Here is an 18,720-nt window from a genome sequence, read left to right as displayed (position 1 = left end):
TTGATATCAGGAAGGGACTAGACTTTGGATCTTCTGAAAAACCATTGTGGTCCAGGTAACATAATGTCTGTCTTGGAGTCGCTGAGTGGGAACAGACTCTGCCTGGGGCCTGTGAGCCCAGTGTTGCCTCTGGGTCCTCTATTTGTTTAGATCCTCAGCACCCAGGGCAATGAAGAGTGCCCAGGCTCTGTTAGCAAAGAGCTCTTGAACTTTTTAAGTATCCATTTTCAGCTGTTCGGCTTGTATGTCTATGCACTTGAGATGGCCAGCATTGATGGGGGGAACAGGCATCCTCTGGTTTTCCACTGTCCCCAGTCTGCCTAAATTTAATAGAAGAACATTAAAAAAGCTAAGTTGTGCCTGCAGCTTTTCTGCACTTACAGATGCAGTCATGAGGTCCAAGGGGCAATTGGGAGCCTGCAAGTGTCTCTGGAAACCCCATGTGTCCATATCTTCTTGCTGACTAAAATCAGATCTCATGGCTGCAGGTAGAATGCAGAGAACCCAGAAGAATGACAATCACTGACCCATAGTAAACAGATTAGTGGGAGAAAGGGGCCCGGGCTCCTTGGCCCTGGTGTGCTATACTGCTGCTCCGTTGGAGACGCCTGCAGGCTCAAGCTACATACACATCTTGCTCGTATTACATCTTGTCCAAGTAAGATTTTCCATTACCCCAACATAAGAGACGTTGAGGGCACCGTGACTGCTAAAACCCTGCAAGACTGGTTGTCTGTGCTTAGTGCCACCAGGGTCAGCAGGTCAGCAGCTGAGGATTGCATGTAACGGTTGCATTCTTTTTCTCAGCTGGCACTCAATGAGGTCTGATTCTGTGCAAGTCTCACCTTCTGCTCCACATTCACTTGATAATCAAATCCTGTTGATCTTGCTGGACTTTTTCCTCTTTATTCCTTTTGTCACTTACATTAATTCAGTTTCTTACCAACTTTCTCCTGAGCCATTGCGGCAGCCTCCTGGCATTCCTGCCTCCAACCCTTCCCCCAGGTATATGGTTTGTACTTGCCAGGTTACTTCTCAAAAACAAATCTATGCAGGGGCTTCCCTGGTGGTCCAGCGGTTAAGAATCTGCCTGCCAGGCGCAGGGGACACTGTTTTGATCCCTGGTGCAGGAAGATCTCACATGCCTTGTGTGCCACAAGTACCGAGCCCCCAAGCTGCAACTACTGAAGCCTGACCACCTAGAGCCCATGCTCCGCCACAAGTGAAGCCACTGCAAGGAGAAGCCCGTGCAGCGCAATGAAGAGTAGCCCCCACTCCCCGCAGCTAGAGAAAGCCCCCACTCCCCGCAGCTAGAGAAAGCCCATGCACAACAAAGACGAAGTGCAGCCAGAAATAAAAATAAATTAATTAAAAACACAAAAAGAACAACAGGGAAACCCCAATCTATCCAATAGCACAGGGAACTATATTCAATATCTTGTAATGACATAAAATGGAAAAAGAATCAGAAAAAGAATTAAATATAATTATCCATATCTATATATGTATGAGTCACTTTGCTGTACACCTGAAACTAACACAGCTTTGTAAGTCAACTATACTTCAATAAACAACAATAACAACAGATCTCTCCATGCAGCTTCCCTGTGCTTAGAACTCTTCTTTGTCTTTTCTTCATGTGGCATTCAGGGCCATCTACAGTCAGACATAAACTGCCTTTCCAGCTCTGCCTTCTTCTTCCCATCATGCGCTCTTTGTTATAGATTTTCCTCTGAGGATGCTGTAGTTGTTCAGCTCTCTGTGACTTTACACATGCTATTCTTTCGGTCTGAAAAGTACAGATCCCTCTTCATGCTTTAATACCCAATGTAATAAATATTATTTCATCTCTGAAACCTTTGAGTCCCCAGACTCACCATTGCCATTTTTAACCTATGGTATGCTGTTCCAGTCATTTGTTGTCACATGAGATTACATGTGATTACACATGTAATCTCTTTCACATGAGATTACAAATTTCTTGAGGACAGGGTACTGGGTTTTACCTGGTTTCATCTTATACACCCAGCATGCCTAAAATATGATAGGCACTCAGTATATACTTATCAAACGTGTTGAAGGCAATGAAGAATTCTGGATTCAGACAGCTTATGTTCTAGCAAGGAATATAAATTGCTTCATGACACTACAGCTCAGAATTGAGAAATACCATGAGAGGTTTTAATAAATACATATACATGGTTAAGTCACAGATTGAAATACTTGTGTGGGAAGAACCGCTTGGAATTATCTTTTACTGTGGTCATTTTAACCACTCATAGGTATACAATTCATTGGCATTAGATATAGTCACAATGTTGGGTAACCATCACCACTGTCTATCTAGCCCCCAAATTTCTTCATCATTCCTAGTAAAAACTCCATGCCCATTAAGTAAGTCCCCCATTTCCACTCTGCCCAGGTTGTGGTAACCTCTGTTCTACTTTGTGTCTCTATGAATTTCCCTGTCTTGGGTACCTCCTATGGGAGATGATACATTATTTGTCCTTCTGTGTCTGATTTATTTCACTAGGCATAATGTTTTCAAGGTTCGTCCATTGAAACTGGAGCCTATTATACAGAGTGAAGTAAGCCAGACAGAAAAACACCAATACAGTATACTAACACATACATATGGAATTTAGAAAGATGGTAACGATAACCCTATATGCAAGACAGCAAAAGAGACACAGATGTTTAGAACAGTCTTCTAGACTCTGTGGGAGAAGGCGAGGGTGGGATGATCTGAGAAAAAAGCATTGAAACATGTATATTATCATATATGAAACAGATCTCCAGTCCAGGTTTGATGCTCGAGACAGGGTGCTCAGGGCTGGTGCAGTGGGATGACAAAGAGGGATGGGATTGGGAGGGAGGTGAGAGGGGGGTTCAGGATGGGGAACACATGTAAACCCATGGCTGATTCATATCACTGTATGGCAAAAACCACTACAAAATTATAAAGTAATTAGCCTCCAACTAAAATAAATAAATTAAAAAGAAAAAAAAAGATTCATCCATATTATAGCATATATCAAAATTTTATTCCTTTTTATGCCTGAGTAATAGTCCATTGTAGGTATATACCCTTTTTGTCTATCCATTCATCTGTTGATAAACACTTTGTTTCCATCTGTTGTAAATAATGTAAATAGTGTAGCTAGTGTAAATAATGTTGATACGAACATTGGTATACAAATATCTGTTGCAGTCTCAAGTCTCAGTTCTTTTGGATATATAGTGAGGAGTGGAATTACTGAGTCATAGGGTAGTCCTATATTTAACCTTTTGAGAAATCACCAAACTATTTTCCATAGCACCTGTACCATTTTACATTCCCACCAGTAATGCATGAAAGTTCAAATTTTCCTGCATCCTCATCAATGCTTGTTATTTTTCTTTTTAAAAAATTATAGCCATCCTAATAGGTGTAAATGGAATTATCCTTTGTTTATGCTTTAGATAATTGTCTTGATAACTGGTTTTAACTTGCTTATTGGCCATCAGTGACCACTGAAAAATTAAACAGTTTTCACTTTCCAAATCTTGTATTTAATGACAGAAAACCAATGCGTTAACACTTGTTTGCAGAGCATAAGTCCTTTCTTCGATTTGGGAATATAAGCAGAAAAGCACTTCTTCGAAAGTTTCCGAATTACTCTTCTATAGCACTTGTGATAGAGCAGGTAGGGATCAAAGGCCTGTTAATGTTTAATCTGTTCACATCACAGAGTTAATCAGCTATTATCTTGTTAGCATGAGAAGGAAAAACTTCAGTCACCCACTTGATGTTTTCTTACCCTGGTAACCACAAAATTCTTTCTCTGAATTTCAATCACAAACTCCTTTTTACTTCAAACTGCTTGTGTATGCATTTTGATTCCAAGCAGATGGTAGTAATAGAACTAGAAGTGGTCTTGAAACTTCTTTCAGTGGAAGAGATTGCTTTGAGAGAGGTATGGAGTTTCAGAGGTGATGTGAAAACAGACTGAAAGAACAGGAGTTGGACGTCCTCAGGCTAGAGTAGAATTGTGTTTGAAAACCACGAAAGCAGCAGCAGCATGTATCAGAGTTGTTCAACGCCTTCCCAAGTCTTCGTACTCAGGAAATTATCTTAAGATTGGTAAAGTGCCTGGGCATCAATAATATAAGAGGTAATCATGACAGGAAGTACTATACTGATTCATTTTACAGACATGTGCTGAGGAGTGTGGCCATCTTTGCCCTCAGGGAGTTTGCAGTCTAAGGCAATGAATGGGTGGGGGGACAGCTTGTAAACAGATTATTAAAATAATACAGTAAGTCTTCCTGATAAAAATATTAACAGAAAACAGTAATTTTTTTTTATAAAGTGGGGACCCCCTTTTTAGGATTATTGTGAAGATTAAAGAAATAACGCATACAAAGTTTTTAATACAGTTGCTGGCACATGGCAAGCATTCAGCAAATGTTAGCTAATGGTATTATTATGGAGAGGTTTCATTGAGTTGATGAATGAGCACACAACAGGGACCACAGCTAATTTAAACAAACAAGGGATTACTGGGGGCCAACTAAGGCTGACAGGATGGAAAGGACGGTTTAAGGACTGGCCTCAGGTAGGAAAGATACAAGGGAGTCAGGGATCCTAGTGTTAGCCATAGGGAGTTAGTATCCTCTGGGATGATCCAGCTTTAGCTGTCTTTTTATCTTTGGATGTTTCTAGTCAGAAACAACAGTCTGATTAGATTAGCTTAGATTCTGGGCCCGTCTCTGTCTGTGATGAGGAAACAAAGTTCTGGGATCAGCAGCCTACTAGCTCATGGAGTGGAAGAGGAGTAGGAAGGCCCCAGGGAAGGGATACAGAAAGAATGAGTGATGTCCATTCAGGTAGTATCAGATACTTCCAGGATCCGCTGATCCATTGAGGCTGATGATATAAGCCGTGAGGCCAACCCACGGAATAGCCTCTTGAGTATTTCTGTTGGCCATAGAATCGACTGTCCTGCCTTGTGACTGGTGCCAACGCAGTGTGATCATTCCTATCTGACATTCTTCATTGAAATTTATCTGGTTTCCTCATGTTTATTCTTAAGTACTGTAGCTAAAACAAAAGACTCGACTATTACAATAATAGAGGAAGGAAAACTTTCGGAGCTTTGGAGACTGCATTTCTTTTGATATATTCAGTTATGATTATCCCTATCACACTTCTCAGCTCATGGTCAGGAATTTGCTCTGGGTCTTAATTATGACTCCATAGTCAGACCCTCCTTCATCCTGTTATTTTGTCCTAGATGTGCTACTGTGCATTTGACCTTGTTGAGTCTCGTCTTGTTTCTAAGATGATTTTTCAACACTTCAGAGTCATTTCCATTTTACTTTTGTTTTCCAAAGTACTGAAATTAGCAGTTGGAACTTTTTGCTTATGTGATTCTCCATTTCCGATATGACTCATCAGATGCAGAAAGGTGTGATAACTGGAGAGAAGATGCTAGATTTAGGTACCAGCTGTCTGAGATAAAAGTTCCAGCCCTGACTGCTAACACACAAGCAGGGTGTGACTTTGGGGCAAGTTACTTAACATCTTTGAGCTTCTGTTTCCTTGTTTATAGATTCAGGACAACAATCAGGCTATGAGATCTTGGAGGGCAAGGTTATTATGGTTGTGAGGCGCAAATAAGATCACACACATGAAAACATTGTCAAATCGAATGTGATGTATGTTCATCATTGCTGCCTCCACTATCATAATTATGAGCAGTACAGAGAGGGCCCACCCCGCCCCCGAATTGTTCCCTTTAGGACGTCGTGCTATCAGCGCTGTTGTTAAAAGAGCCACTCTTTGAAGCCAGTGTTGATACCTCTATCAATATGCATGAGACGCGTTCAGAAACTTCAGAAATCAGAGATTATGGCTATCTCCCTCTCACCTTGTATGTCTTGACATGGAAGAAAATTAACTTGGCGTGATAGTTTGATCTTCCCAGGACCTTACTGTACCCCATCAGCTCTTTTCAGGGTGATTACGGGTTTGTGGATGTGTTTGAATACCTTGTCAAGAGAGGAAATGACTGTAACTTCCACAGACAGCCATCTCTTGCTTTGCTGTTTTCCAAGCCTGAGGAAAAGGCTCCTGTACTTTGTAACCATTCAGAATTTAATATTGAGAAATTCACAGCTTTGTTTTTTAGAACATTATCAAGCTATACAGATCTTGAGTATTCAGATCCCAAGCAGTAAAACTGGGACTTTCAAAACATACAAATAAATAATAAGGAAAAATATTTTTAAAGGCATTTCAGTGTAGCAAGCTTCTCTTTGTGCATTAAACGTTTGAAATTATTTATTAAGATGAGATGTAAGGATTGTCTCATGCCATGTTCATGTTGGTTTTTCATCACAACTGGCACATGCTATACTCAAATGTTCACATTTTCTTTAAAAAAAAGGAAAAGAAAATGTCCATCTTTTATGATTTTTCCTTTTCTTCTTGGTCTTAACACAGTTTTCCCTGGACCTACTGAATGCACACACAACACACAGAGTTTTATTTGTTGGGTTTTGTGATCATTGCTAAAAGATCTTCGGTAGAGCTTTCATTTATAATGCAAGCGAGTTACATGCACACGTGTGTTTGGTCTCTCCATGTGCCTTTCTGTTTTCACTGCTGCTGTGTATTTCTCATAATACTGCACAGTGAACTCAGTTCTAACATTAGACTGGCTGGTGTTCAGTGCACATGAGCCTGTTGCCACGCAATGACTGTAGCCCGTGGTGTTGACATTGCAGTGTTGGTGGTGTCATTGCTAATCCCTAGAAAGACAACTGAGACCTGACTCGCCATCTTTTGTGCTGCATTATAGACTTACATTGAATTTGATATTTATGCTTCAGTCAGCAATTCTAGGCACCCTTTATCATTCTTTCATTCTAATAAATTCTTATTAACCTGCTACTGTTAGCAGCTTTGCCTCAGTAGCCTCAATGTTTATTATCACCTTCATGCTCATCAGTTCTTGTGTTGCCCTTGCTGACTTTCTTTCATTCTCTTCTCCTGCACCATAATTATACCTGTCCCCCCGGTTTACCCAGGAATGGGGCTTAGCTTTTACTGGAGATGTCTGATGTATTAATATTAGTAATTGGCCACTGATCACCCATCTGGTAGCCCACTCCTAGCTACCTTTGTAATTGGGAATATCTGAGTTGTTTTTACCCACAACCATAGCGGCACTAGTGGTAAAGAACTTGCTTGACAGTGCAGGAGGCACGAGACATGGAATTTATCCCTGGGGCAAGAAGATCCTCTGGAAGAGGATTTAAAATGGCAAACCCGCTCCAGTATTTTGGTTGAAAAATTCAGTGGACAAGAGGAGCCCAGCAGGCTACACTCCATGGGGTTGCAGAGTCGGACACAACTAAGTGACTGAGCACACACACAACGCGCACACATAGTAGCTTTTAGCCCTGCCTCCACTGATAACCTGAGATGCAGGCCACATGGAAGGGCAGCCACATTGTTTTTGGTGTTTGTTCCAGCATAGGTAAGCATCAAAGTCGAACTGCCCTGTATTCTAATCCTGACCCACTATTTCCTAGCTGTATAACCTTAACCTTCCCAGATAACAGCTTCCTCTTCTCTAAAGTGGGGATAGTTAATAGCACCTATCTCAGTCACTGGGAAAGATTTAGTGAGCTTATGTGTATGAAGCTCTTAGCGTGGTTCTTGGCACGTGGTAAATAGTGAATTATGGGGACTGTTTCTGAGATACTTTTGTGGCATGTGGTAAACAGTGAATTATGGGGACTGTTTCTGAGACACTTTTGTAGCACCTGTAGACTGGGGAGAGAGGAGGCTTTTTAGAAGACATCATTTGTAAGCTAAGTCTTAGAGGATAAGAAGGAGTTAGCATCCCTGTGGATAAAGAAAGGAGGATTCCTGGCAGCAGTATGCTTGAGACCCAGGAGAGAACATGACATGTTTGTGGAAATTGCACATCGTTTACTCTGACAGAGGGTGAGATAGAAGTAGGGAGATGGGAGGAGGTGAGGCAGGAAAGACGACCAAGAACTAGAAACACTAGGAACCTTACAGAGCTCACGGAAGAGTTTCAACTTGATCTTCCATCAGTCCCTCCATCATCAGTTCCTCCGTTAAGCAGCCACGTAAATGTCTTTAAGAGCAGCGACAGGGAAAAGGGGAAAGAGGGCAGCAAACTGGCCTCAGACGAACTGGCATCTCTTTAAAGCAAATATTCCTCCTTGAGAATACTACATTAATTAAGCATGTGCCTTGCAAGATTCATTATTGCTTTACTTGTGCTCCCTGTTGGTTGTCTCATTCATTAATCTGCTGATTAGTAGCCCTGAACTCTTGTCCCCCGCGCCCCACCATTTTTGCATTGCCTTTTTAATATACTGTGCTGTTCCCCCGGGACGTAAACTCCAGGACCCTTCCCTGGCCCGCTCGTGTTTGTTTTCTTTGCCCCTTGTGCCTGCCTCTGCTGTAACATTTGTAGTATGTGTTAAGTAATCCTTAAGGTAACATTTTTATTATGTCATAAAAAGTGCATGGCAAATATATTATAACTCATGGACTTTGTTTAAAAATGAACGGATAATTTATTGAGTGTGTTACATGAGCCTCGCTCCCCTCCCCATTTCAGCTGAGACTTGCTGCTCATTTAGCCTAGCCTCCTATCGAGTGCTCCCACCCTGTGACATGCTAGGAAAGCAGATCCATGGTTGGCTAGAAGTGACATCATAGTTTATGTACTCAATAAAAATTTAATTAAGTCATTACAGGAATTGCAGTCATCATTTAACCCTCTGATTTCTTCTGTTTCGTTTATTATTAAACATTCAGTAATAGCAGTCACCAAATCCTGATGGCTTATAAAATATCTGCATGAATTTTAATAGCTTAAATAAATGGGAAAATATGAGTAACTGATATAAAAGGAACCTTTTCCTTGTGGTGGTGCTATATGTATGGGTTTTTATAAAAAAGCAAAGCATTATGGAAAGGAGAAGCGTTTAATAAGAGAACAACCCAGCATTAGCTGGGGAGAGTTTCTCTGATTTGTCTATGTATTCATGGGCAGGGTGCTCCATATGGAATTATCTGGCAGTGAGGACCTGCACACCAGCAGACAAAAGCTTAAGTGAGGGAATAAGATCCCAGCAGAGGTTCTGTGTGTTGTCTGTGCTCAGTCACTCAGTCAGGTCTGACTCTCTGTGACCCCATGGACTGTAGCCCGCCAGGCTCCTCTCTCCATGGAATTCTCCAGGCAAGAATACTGGAGTGGGTTGCTATTGCTTTGTCCAGGGAATCTTCCCGACCCAGGGATTGAACCCAGATCTGCGTTGGCAGGTGGAGTCATCACTGCTGAGCCACCTGGGAAGCCTCAGCGGAGATTCACCAGAGGGAATACTCAGCCCCCTTGGGCTGCTGGGCTGGTTAGAAGGGCCCTGAAGGGCGAGTCCAGTAGTTCAGGAAGCTGCTGCCACTTACCCTCACCTGTTGCCTGCAGATCATGTGTCTGCATTGATGGAGCTTCCACCCTCTTCCAGGAAGGGCCCCTTTCATGATCTAATCCTGCTTCAGTGATGAGATCTAAAAACCATTCCTAGCTATGGCAGCTTGCCACCTCTCAGCTGGAGGTGAGGGGAAAGGCAGCTTATAGGTCACCAGAGTTAGAATAGAGAACCAAGAGGTAGAGGATCCTTGCTTATAAGGAATTGGACTCCTCCTCTCCGTTCCTTTTGGGCAATAGTGGGCCAGAACTCAGGTGCATCCCAAGAGGAGAAAGGATGCTGTATGTAAGTGAGCCTTATTGGAAAGCAGGAATTGAAATTTGCATGTTAATGTGTTGGTGATCTCTGGAAATGCCTGGCACATGGTGAAATCAGTTCTAATCTTGGCTCTGAGACTAAGTTGATGTGGTACTTGGGGGGCGGAGTCCCTTCGCCTTTGGGGTCTCAGTTCACCATTTCCTCAAAGGGATGAGCAAGGTGATGTCTGAGGGCCCTTCCATCTCTAAAGCTGACTGGTTTGATGTAGCACACAAGCCAGCTCTGCTGAGCAGGTTCAGTGAATGTTTACCTCGGACAGTTGCTGCCTTTGTGCTCGACATCTCTGACATCATCCCTTTGTGGCCCTGATTCTTTTTTTTTTTTAAGATTTTTTTTGATGTGGACCATTTTTAAAGTCTTTACTTTGTTACAACATTGGCTTCTATTTTATGTTTTGGTTTCTGGCTGCGAGGCTTGTGGGATCTTAGCTCCCTAACCAGGGATCAAACCTGCACCCCCTGCATTGGAAGGCAAAGTCTTAACCACTGGACCCTCAGGGATGTCCCACTCTGGTTCTTGCACAGTTAGAATGACTCATACGGGAGGAGGGAGAGGAGCCCCTCAGCAGGAGGATGGGTTGTAGTCCCACCATCTCCTTGCAGAAGGAAGTAACTCAAGCTCTGGCCTGTTTCTTGATTCTACCTTAGCCCATACTGGAAGATGGCACAGTAAGAAGTTCGGCAGTTCTGAAATTTCTGAAACACGGAAGGTACTCAGGAGCAATAAAGGGAAGCAGACAGAAGGATGTGACTGGATAGAACACACTCTGTGTGGCACTCAGGCCTTGTGAGGATTACAGTCCTTAGCATGCCAGCCCTAAACCCTGCTTTGGGCAGGCAGTAACCTAGGTGTTGGGGGTGTTGAGATTCATCAGATGGAGTTCCTCATGGCCTTTGAGCTGCTCGAAAACTAGTGGGACAGGTTGGTGCCCTAGGGGACAGGTATTGTGTCTCCAGGAGAAGTGTGGACAGAGAGCTCTGGGAACACAAAAGACGGACGGCTGTTTTGGCCTGGGTGAAGGTGGGGTGGGAAAGGTCATGGGTTGCACCACTGGCTGCATCCAGTCTCACATTTTCCAGTCTTGAGTCTCACAATTCTCTCTCTTTTTGAAAACTGTCCATGACTATAAAGTATTGGAGCTGGTTTTAGTTTTATATAAACAAACCAGAAGGAATTACTCATAATTCCTTGCATTTGCAGAGCACTTTGCAGCTTACCAAGGCTTTCAGCATACATCGTGGAATAAATGAATGAGTGAACAGATGAATGAAGTACATGCTAATTCATTTGCTCTACAAACCAGTCCTCTGTGTAGGGCATTTCAAAGACAAGGACATAGACTTAGATAGGTTGCTTGACTTGCCCAAGATCGCATCCTAGGTATACAGCAGAATTATGACTTGAACCCAGGTTTTCTGACTAACTCCAGATCCTTTCAGTACTCCTTTCTGCCCTTCTTCAGAGACCAGTGATAAACCACAGGATGAAATCATTCAGTATTTGATTTATGATCCAAAGTAAAATCATCTTCCCGGAGGCAGGAACCTGCTGGAATGTCAGGCACATGGACTTGGGATTCAGACTGACCTGGATACTTCATCACTACTTTGCTGTGGGATCTAGAGCACGTCACCTCACTTATCTGAGTCTCAGTTTTCTGTGTCTATAAAAGCATGATGATAGCATATCTACCTCTCTGAGCTCCAGTGGCAGAAGAAATGATGTCCATAAAGCACATGGCCCATAACAGGTGCTCAGTAAATGGAGATGATGGTGGTGGGCAACGGTCACAGTTGTTAAGCACAAACCTTATTCTCCATATAAAATTCCAAATGACTGGGTTGTTTCTGAAACTTGTCAATTTAAATAGTCAACGAGTCCTTTCTATGTATTACATTTGGCACCAAGTTTTCTGCTGGGATGCCAGAGAGGAATGAAACATGGACCCCTTTCCTTAAGCATATTCCTGGAGGTCAGATTCCCAGAGTCAAAGTTTCATCCTGTTGAAGAGGTTTCGTGAACTGCACTCTGGGTTCCACAGGCTCACCTGGCTGTTCCTGAGAGGAGTTCTACCTGAGGCTCCACAGTCTCACTGACATTGTGTTTCTGGAACAGTCCGTTCACATGAACAGTCTCACTAGTTCAGCCCATCCTGTTCTCTCCTCCTCTTCACAGCCTCAAGGGCTCGCCTTTCTCCTCAGCATCTCACTCACAGCCCGGCCTCTCTTCCTCCTCTTCCCACCTCTGGCCACTTCGTTTGTGCTTTTGCTGCAGCAGACTCCTTTCTGTTCCTGCCCGTTCACCCTCCCTCATTTTCTTTCCTGCCCCTGCACCTTGTACAGCTTATTCCCTGTGTCTCGAATGTCCTCTTTCCTACCCCCCAGCTCTCTCGTTAGACTCCTCTTCCTCTGAGGTCCAGTTAAACATTGCCTCCTTAGAGAACTTCCCGGCAGCACCACCCCTCCCCCTCCCAAGCAGAGACCATTTGTACTAAAGTTTACTTATCGCTCCCCACTTTGGGGATAGAATTTGAGGTAACATGTTGCAGTGTGGTTATTTTTTTTTATTAATACAGGTCTGTTTTTACTAGACAATGTGCTTCTCCAGTCAAGAAGCCGTTTCTTTTTCTTTGTGTTCATAGGATCCAGCACAGAGCCTGACATGTAGTTGGGGCTTAGTTCATAAAACTGAGTACTGCTTTGTATAATTCGGGACCAAAGTCTAAAAGAAGTTGTCAAATTGGGGAGAATCCTGACGGAGCAGGGAAATAGGAGGATGGGGCGGGAGTTTGACCTGTCAGGGGCCTTCTTTCTCGGTTCTGCTGTCTGTGTCAGTCAGGAGCCAAAAATCATACTTTATGGTTTTTTCCTTTCTTTTATACTTTTGTTTTTGCCATTTTGTTTCTGTAGGTTAATTCCTATATCCTGAAGAAGAACATGATGCTTATGACAAATAATTTCTATGCCGCAATCTTAGGATATGATGAGGTAAGATGGTTTACGAAGCCTCGGACAGAGCAGTGACCTCCCCCGACAAAGGCTGTCGATGAGAACTTCTGAAAGGAGCTTCAGGCGCCGTCGTCACTGCCTGCCATTATTTTACTGTTTTACTTAGTATTTTACTATTTCCTCACCTTCATTGACTCAGCAACCAGAATGAGTGTGCCCAGCAGTTTGCCTGGTACTTGAGAAAGCACGCACTACGTAGTATGGCCAGATCATTCAACTAGCCGGCGTTTACTGAGTGCCTGTGGGGTGCTGGACGGAGGGACACAGGCAGGTCAGTCAATATCTCAGCCCCAGATGCTCCAGAGAGAGGGAGGCATGCCCACATCAGCAGCATGGTCTGCCAGACAAGTCACACGCTTTTGGGGGCTTCAGTTATAAAAGCAGTACCCACTCATTTAAAAATTCATGAAACTCTGCCTAAATGGTTGAAATAGAAAATAGAAGGCCCCTTTTCTTGCCTGCCGGGCTCCCTGTCCCAGAGGAAAACCTTGTTAATAGTTTATTGGGTGTCCTTACAGATGTTACCTATACATACACAAGCACCTATGGATTTGTTTTCTTTATACAAATGAAAGTTATACTACGCTCATCATTCTGTAACTTGCTTTTTTTAACTGAGCAATATATCTTGGATGTCCTACCTAATGACATTTAGATCTGTCTCATTTTTTATTGCAAAATTTACATAACATAAAATTTACCATTTTAAAGTGTACATTTTAGTGGCATTGAGTATATTCACGTTGTTGAGCAGCCATGACCACCAGCCATCTCCAGGATTTTCTCTGATCTTCCCAAATGGAAACTCTGTGCCCAGTAAATAGTAAATACTATTCTCCGCTCCTCCCCTGGGCCACAGTCTACTTCCAGGGTCCTCCAGGGCCAGAGTTCGTTGGCTTCCTCTCAGTTCCTCTAGACCTAGGCATCTCAGTTTCTGGAAGGATGCTTTTTTTGTGTCGTGAGGGAAAACAAGTCACTATTCTAGTAGACTGTGGGAAAACTGTTATGCAAACTAATTTTTGCCTTCTAGGCACCCATTTTTTTCCTGCTTCCTCCCTCAGACCAGTCTCCCATTTGTCTTCAGCTTACTAGCATTGTGGTGGGAAGAGGGCTGAAGTGGGGCTCGCTGATCTATTCAGTCGCTTGTATCGTGCTCCTGCTCTGTGCCAGCCACCACATCCTGACTCGAGCTGGTCAGCACCATCCCGTGACCTCACATTAACCACTTTCGCTCGAGAACCTCTGAGCGCACTTATCTTCCCAGCCAGGGTAACAGTTTCTTCCTGGCATACAGTTTCCACCTGGTCATCAGAGCCAGGTGTGGCAAGAAGCTCTTGACAGTCTGAACCAGTCACATTGCTATCATTGTTAACCTGAGTTCTGAGTCATCTTGTTCCTCGTAGTTGATTATAGACTTGCCCCTTCCCAGCCATCTCACCCATCGCCGAGGGTGCCTGTCTGTGGCAGGCCCTGGCTCCCGGGGCTTTTGCTGTCCTGTGCTCTGGGCTCGTTTTCTAAGTCCTCATAATACTCGCTCCCACGCCTGTTCCCTCTCATGTAGCACATATGAGTTGCTGCCAGCAGCACTCCGGCATGTGCCCAGGGCACTGCAGACACAGGCAGGCTGTTGTGTTAGCAAATAGCTTGGAGAACGGTGATGTGCCCGAGCTTGTTCTTGGCTCCTGTCCCCATATGCCGGAAGAAGCTGGTTTTCCCGACTCAGCCATTGTGCCAGGACAGTCTCTTAAGCTGTGGAATTGTGGGGGGTGTTTAGCAAGGGGGCATTTGAGACAGGTGAACAGTTTTTCCTTCAAACTGCCCGTACCCCGTACTGGACACAGCCCTTCCTGGCAGCAGCCCTAAAGCCAAACCTCAGGCACCACAGTGCCCTGGGGGCCTGACCACAGCAGGACCTCGAATACATGATCCTGGCCCTTTGTGTTGTGTCCTTACCACTTACAGAGCCTTCCATGACCATTATCTCTTAATTTTCACAACTCTGTGGCACAGGTGTTACTTTGCTCGTTCAGGTTATGAGAAACCAGGGCTCAGGAAGGGCCAGTGGCTTTCCAAAGGGCACACAGCTGCCAAGTGATGGAGCTGCCATTTGAATTCAGGCGGTCCAATCCCCAGATCCCACTGTTGTTTCAGTTCTGTTCACAGCTCCATGTCAAAGCCTAATCTTCATATCACACTTCACAAAATGCCTTTATGTTCTCTCTTATAATTCAAAGATGCTATAAGTAGGGCAGCAATTTTAGTCTCTATTTAACAGACGGGAAAGTTGAGACTTGGGTTTAGTAAGTTGCCCACCATCTCTGAGCTGGGGACCGACAGGGCCAGGACATGATCTGGCCTTCTAGCTGACTTCCAAGGCCCAGTCAGCACTTCCTCTGGTTCCACATGCTGCCTTGGCACCTGGACAGAGCAGCTTCTCAGGGCCTATCCCTCCCCTCTCCTTCCTCAGAGCTCCAAGCTAGAACATGGCCCTAGTCCACGATGCAGGCCTCTGTGATATTTGGTCTTCCCAACAGTGTGCTTTCTGCTGTGCCAGGACAGCCGATGGTAGGCACACACAGGTTCTGAGCACTCCCCTGTGGCCCATGGCAGTCCCGCCGGACAGCCTGTTCCTCTGCTTTGGAGGAGGCCAGGCCACCCCAGAGCTGGGTGACAGTGAGGCCAAGGTGCCAGGCTCCCATCCCCAAAGACCTAGTTGCTGTGCAGATGTGTGTCCTTGGACCAGGAGAGGAAAACACGTAACACTCTGTTCTTAAGAGAAAGTATACACTCACAGTATGCTGAGCCCATTCCTTGCGGACGGCACTAGAACTACTGCTGCTCCCATCTCTCCTCTCGGGTGTTGGCTGGGCCTGGTGATGCTGTAGGCAGCTGTGGCCCAGGAGGACCCATCAGACATGACCACATCTCTGCTTCCACCTTTTTATCTAGCCGCTTGGCCCCTCTGGGTCCCACTTTCCTCCTCTGTATTGAATGAAGGGGGCAGGCCACATGCCCTCTCAGACCCCTCCCAGCTCTGCCACGCACTTGCCCTGTTTCTGTGTCACGTCCTCTGAGCTGATCCTAGGGTTGCCCTCGTGTTCACGATATCCCCAGCTTCTGTCTCCTGGTTCTGCCGTTCGCCCCAAAAGACCAGTTGTGCTGTGTGTTCCAGGGGATCCTTTCAGATGACCGTGGGCTGGCGGCCGCCCTCTGGAGAACCTTCTTCAACCAGAAATGCGAAGACCCTCGACAACTTGAATTGTTGGTAGAGTATGTGAGGAAACAGGTGAGCAGCCCCTCCCCTCCCCTCCAGGGCCCTTCCTAAGATCTGTGGGTGCTGGAGCTTAGAGGGTCATGAGAGGTTGAGTTCCCAGACTCCAGTGTGAGGGAGTTCTAACCAAATCACGTCAGCAGCGGGCACAGACAAAGAGCACCTTCTGGGAGACAACAGAGGTTTTCGAGGCAGAAGCAATAAAGCTCTCCTTTTCTACTTCACTGACCCCTTCCCCAGAAAAAAAAGAGCCCCAATCATGAGCTAGGTCGGGGGCAGGGATTAGGAACAGAAGAACAAGGGTCGAGTGGCCTGCTGCTCTCATAAACCTGCAGTTGTTCATTCACTGCACACTCAGCTGTCTGCCGTGTGGCCAGTGCTATGCTGGACCCTGGGCGCACACAGTCCACTTGTAAGGCCACAGCATGGGGTGCAGAGCAGCTCCCCTGTGTACTCACTTTGAACCCCTGGCTTCTAGCAGGATTGGGCTCCAGGCAGCATCCCATGATCCTTTGCCCACCGGGTGCTGCTACCTGTCATCAAGCAGGGTCCCCCCGCTTCATCCCTCACTCCTCTGGCTGCCCAGGGCTCCCCAAAGCTTCTAAGAGAGAGCTCTCAAGTGAGGACTGCTTAACTACACAGTTTTCCTTGAGCCCAGGGAGAATTCACTCCTGTTCTCTCTGCCCCCCTAATTCTGTAGTGATGAGAAATCCATATGTTAGAGACGAGGGCGCTGAGTGGCAGGCAAGAGGCACATGTAGGCTTTTCCAGGGTCGCCCAGTGAGTCAGGCTGCACAGCTGGGTGATTCATACGGCCACTAGAGGCTCAGCTGCTCCAGACAGCTCATCAGCTCAGCCTGTCCCATGAGTCACACCTTTGCTTTGTAGGCCTGGCTCCTGGACCTGAAGGGGCCTCATCTCACAGTCATTCCCTTATTCACCTGTGTCCATGGCTTTCAAGCCTCCAACAGCCAGGAAAGGGAAGGCCAGGTTCTGGCTCTGAGGAGAAGACAGGGACAGCTGGGTGATTACTGGAAAAACTACATACTAGGGCTCTTCAGACCCAGAGGGTAGAGAACCCCAGAAGCCAGGACTTCTGTTTGACCGTTCTTCAAATCTGCCAGAGCCGGGAAGAAGGCAGTGTGGCCAGAGGACCCCACCCACAGAGAACTCTGAGGCTCACACTGTTGACTGGACCCGCCCTCAGACAGGAGCAGCAATTGGCAAAGCAAATGCTATGTTTTCTGAGAGACCAGCCCAACTTTTCCATTGGCTGCGGTGGGCTTGTGCCAGGGGCCACAACAAGGGCACAGCTGGGACCTCTCTGAGGGCCCTGAAGGAAGGGACTGCCACACCAGTACCCCTGTAAGAAGTCCCCTGGTGCCTGGATGAGAGGCAGGCAATAGGAAAGCAGTGAGGGAACTCTTGGGCAGGCAGTGAGCTTTGGTGGGGACCCAGTTCTGTCAGCAAAGCTTTTGAGCACCTATTGTGCCAGCCACTCTGTTGAGAGCACAGAAATTACTAAGACCCAGTCCTGCCCTCAAGGATCCAGCTCATGATTTGACAAGCCAGTCAGGCACAAGGCTCCCCTGGAATAAATCAGTCTGTGATGTATGCAGGCAGGAACAGAGTGCTGTGGAAGGCTGAAGAAAGGAGGGACTAAGTCTGAGTGAGTGAATCAGGGAAGACCAGGAGGCTGGTCCTGGCCGTGATGCTAGTTGGTCTGGTAGATCACCCGAGACCCAATCAGAGATTAAATTGAGAGTTTCTACCCAGGAGATGGGCAAAATGGTGGCATTAAGGACAGAATGGAGTAATTGAAGAGTGGGTTTTAGGGAAGGTAACAGTGTCGGTTGATCTCTTGCCCTGGAAGACAGCAGAGCAGATCTGGAGATTTGGAGATCCAGGCGCGAGGTATATGTGACAGGGTGAGCATAAGGGTCCGAAGGCTAAAAACGAAGCAGCAGGAGTGGAGGGTCTCTTGGGATAGGGAATTGGATCTGAGGCAAAGGTGAGGCTCCTGACTCCTGCCACCTCTCCTTGCCCCCCAGTTGCCTTCTCACTCCCGCAGTGGAACCTCATCTTTTGAATCCAGTGCTGACTCCTGCCCTGATCCAGCTCCTGCCCTGGAGTTTGCCTGTCTCCTGTAAAGCATTTCTCCTCTCCTTACTAGGAGGAGCTTGAGAATCCTCCCAGAGGAGGCCTCTATCACCCAAGGCCTGGCCACTCGTTAGAGCCCCTGCCTCTTGCCAACTGCCCGACCACCCCTCCCTGCAGCTATACATGTTCTCTGTCAGTGTCCCATCTCCACATTTTTCAGGGGGATAACCCCCCTGAGCCATCCTAGAGGGGTGAAGCTGGCGCCCACTAACCCTGTGGTCAGAGCCTACTAGAGGAGAGTAGAAGCATCCTTTTAAGTTCCAGTAACTAGCAGTTACTGACTTCCCTGGTGGCTCAGCGGTAAAGAATCTGCCTGCCAATGCAGGAGATGTGGGTTCAATCCCTGGGTTGAGAAGATCCTCTGGAGGAAGAAATGGCAGCCCACTCTAGTATTCTTGCCTGGGAAATCCCATGGACAGAGGAACCTGGTGGGCTGCAGTCCAT

General features: G+C 45.8%; 1 protein-coding gene across 1 annotated transcript in view; it reads left to right on the top strand.

Annotated features, from left to right (window-relative positions):
• LOC129625884 (ubiquinol-cytochrome-c reductase complex assembly factor 1) overlaps positions 1-18,720 on the top strand; it is a 95,970-nt gene that overhangs the window by 75,225 nt on the left and 2,025 nt on the right. The window contains exons 8-9 of the mRNA XM_055544861.1: positions 12,747-12,824; positions 16,018-16,131. Of these exons, the coding sequence (XP_055400836.1) occupies positions 12,747-12,824; positions 16,018-16,131 (192 nt within the window). The remainder of the gene's footprint in view (positions 1-12,746; positions 12,825-16,017; positions 16,132-18,720) is intronic.

The sequence above is a fragment of the Bubalus kerabau genome, chromosome 13, assembly GCF_029407905.1.
Source record: "Bubalus kerabau isolate K-KA32 ecotype Philippines breed swamp buffalo chromosome 13, PCC_UOA_SB_1v2, whole genome shotgun sequence".
In the NCBI taxonomy this organism is placed as follows: domain Eukaryota; kingdom Metazoa; phylum Chordata; class Mammalia; order Artiodactyla; family Bovidae; genus Bubalus; species Bubalus kerabau.
The sequence above is the reverse complement of the archived record's forward strand: the minus strand, read 5'-3'. Positions and strand labels throughout refer to the sequence as shown.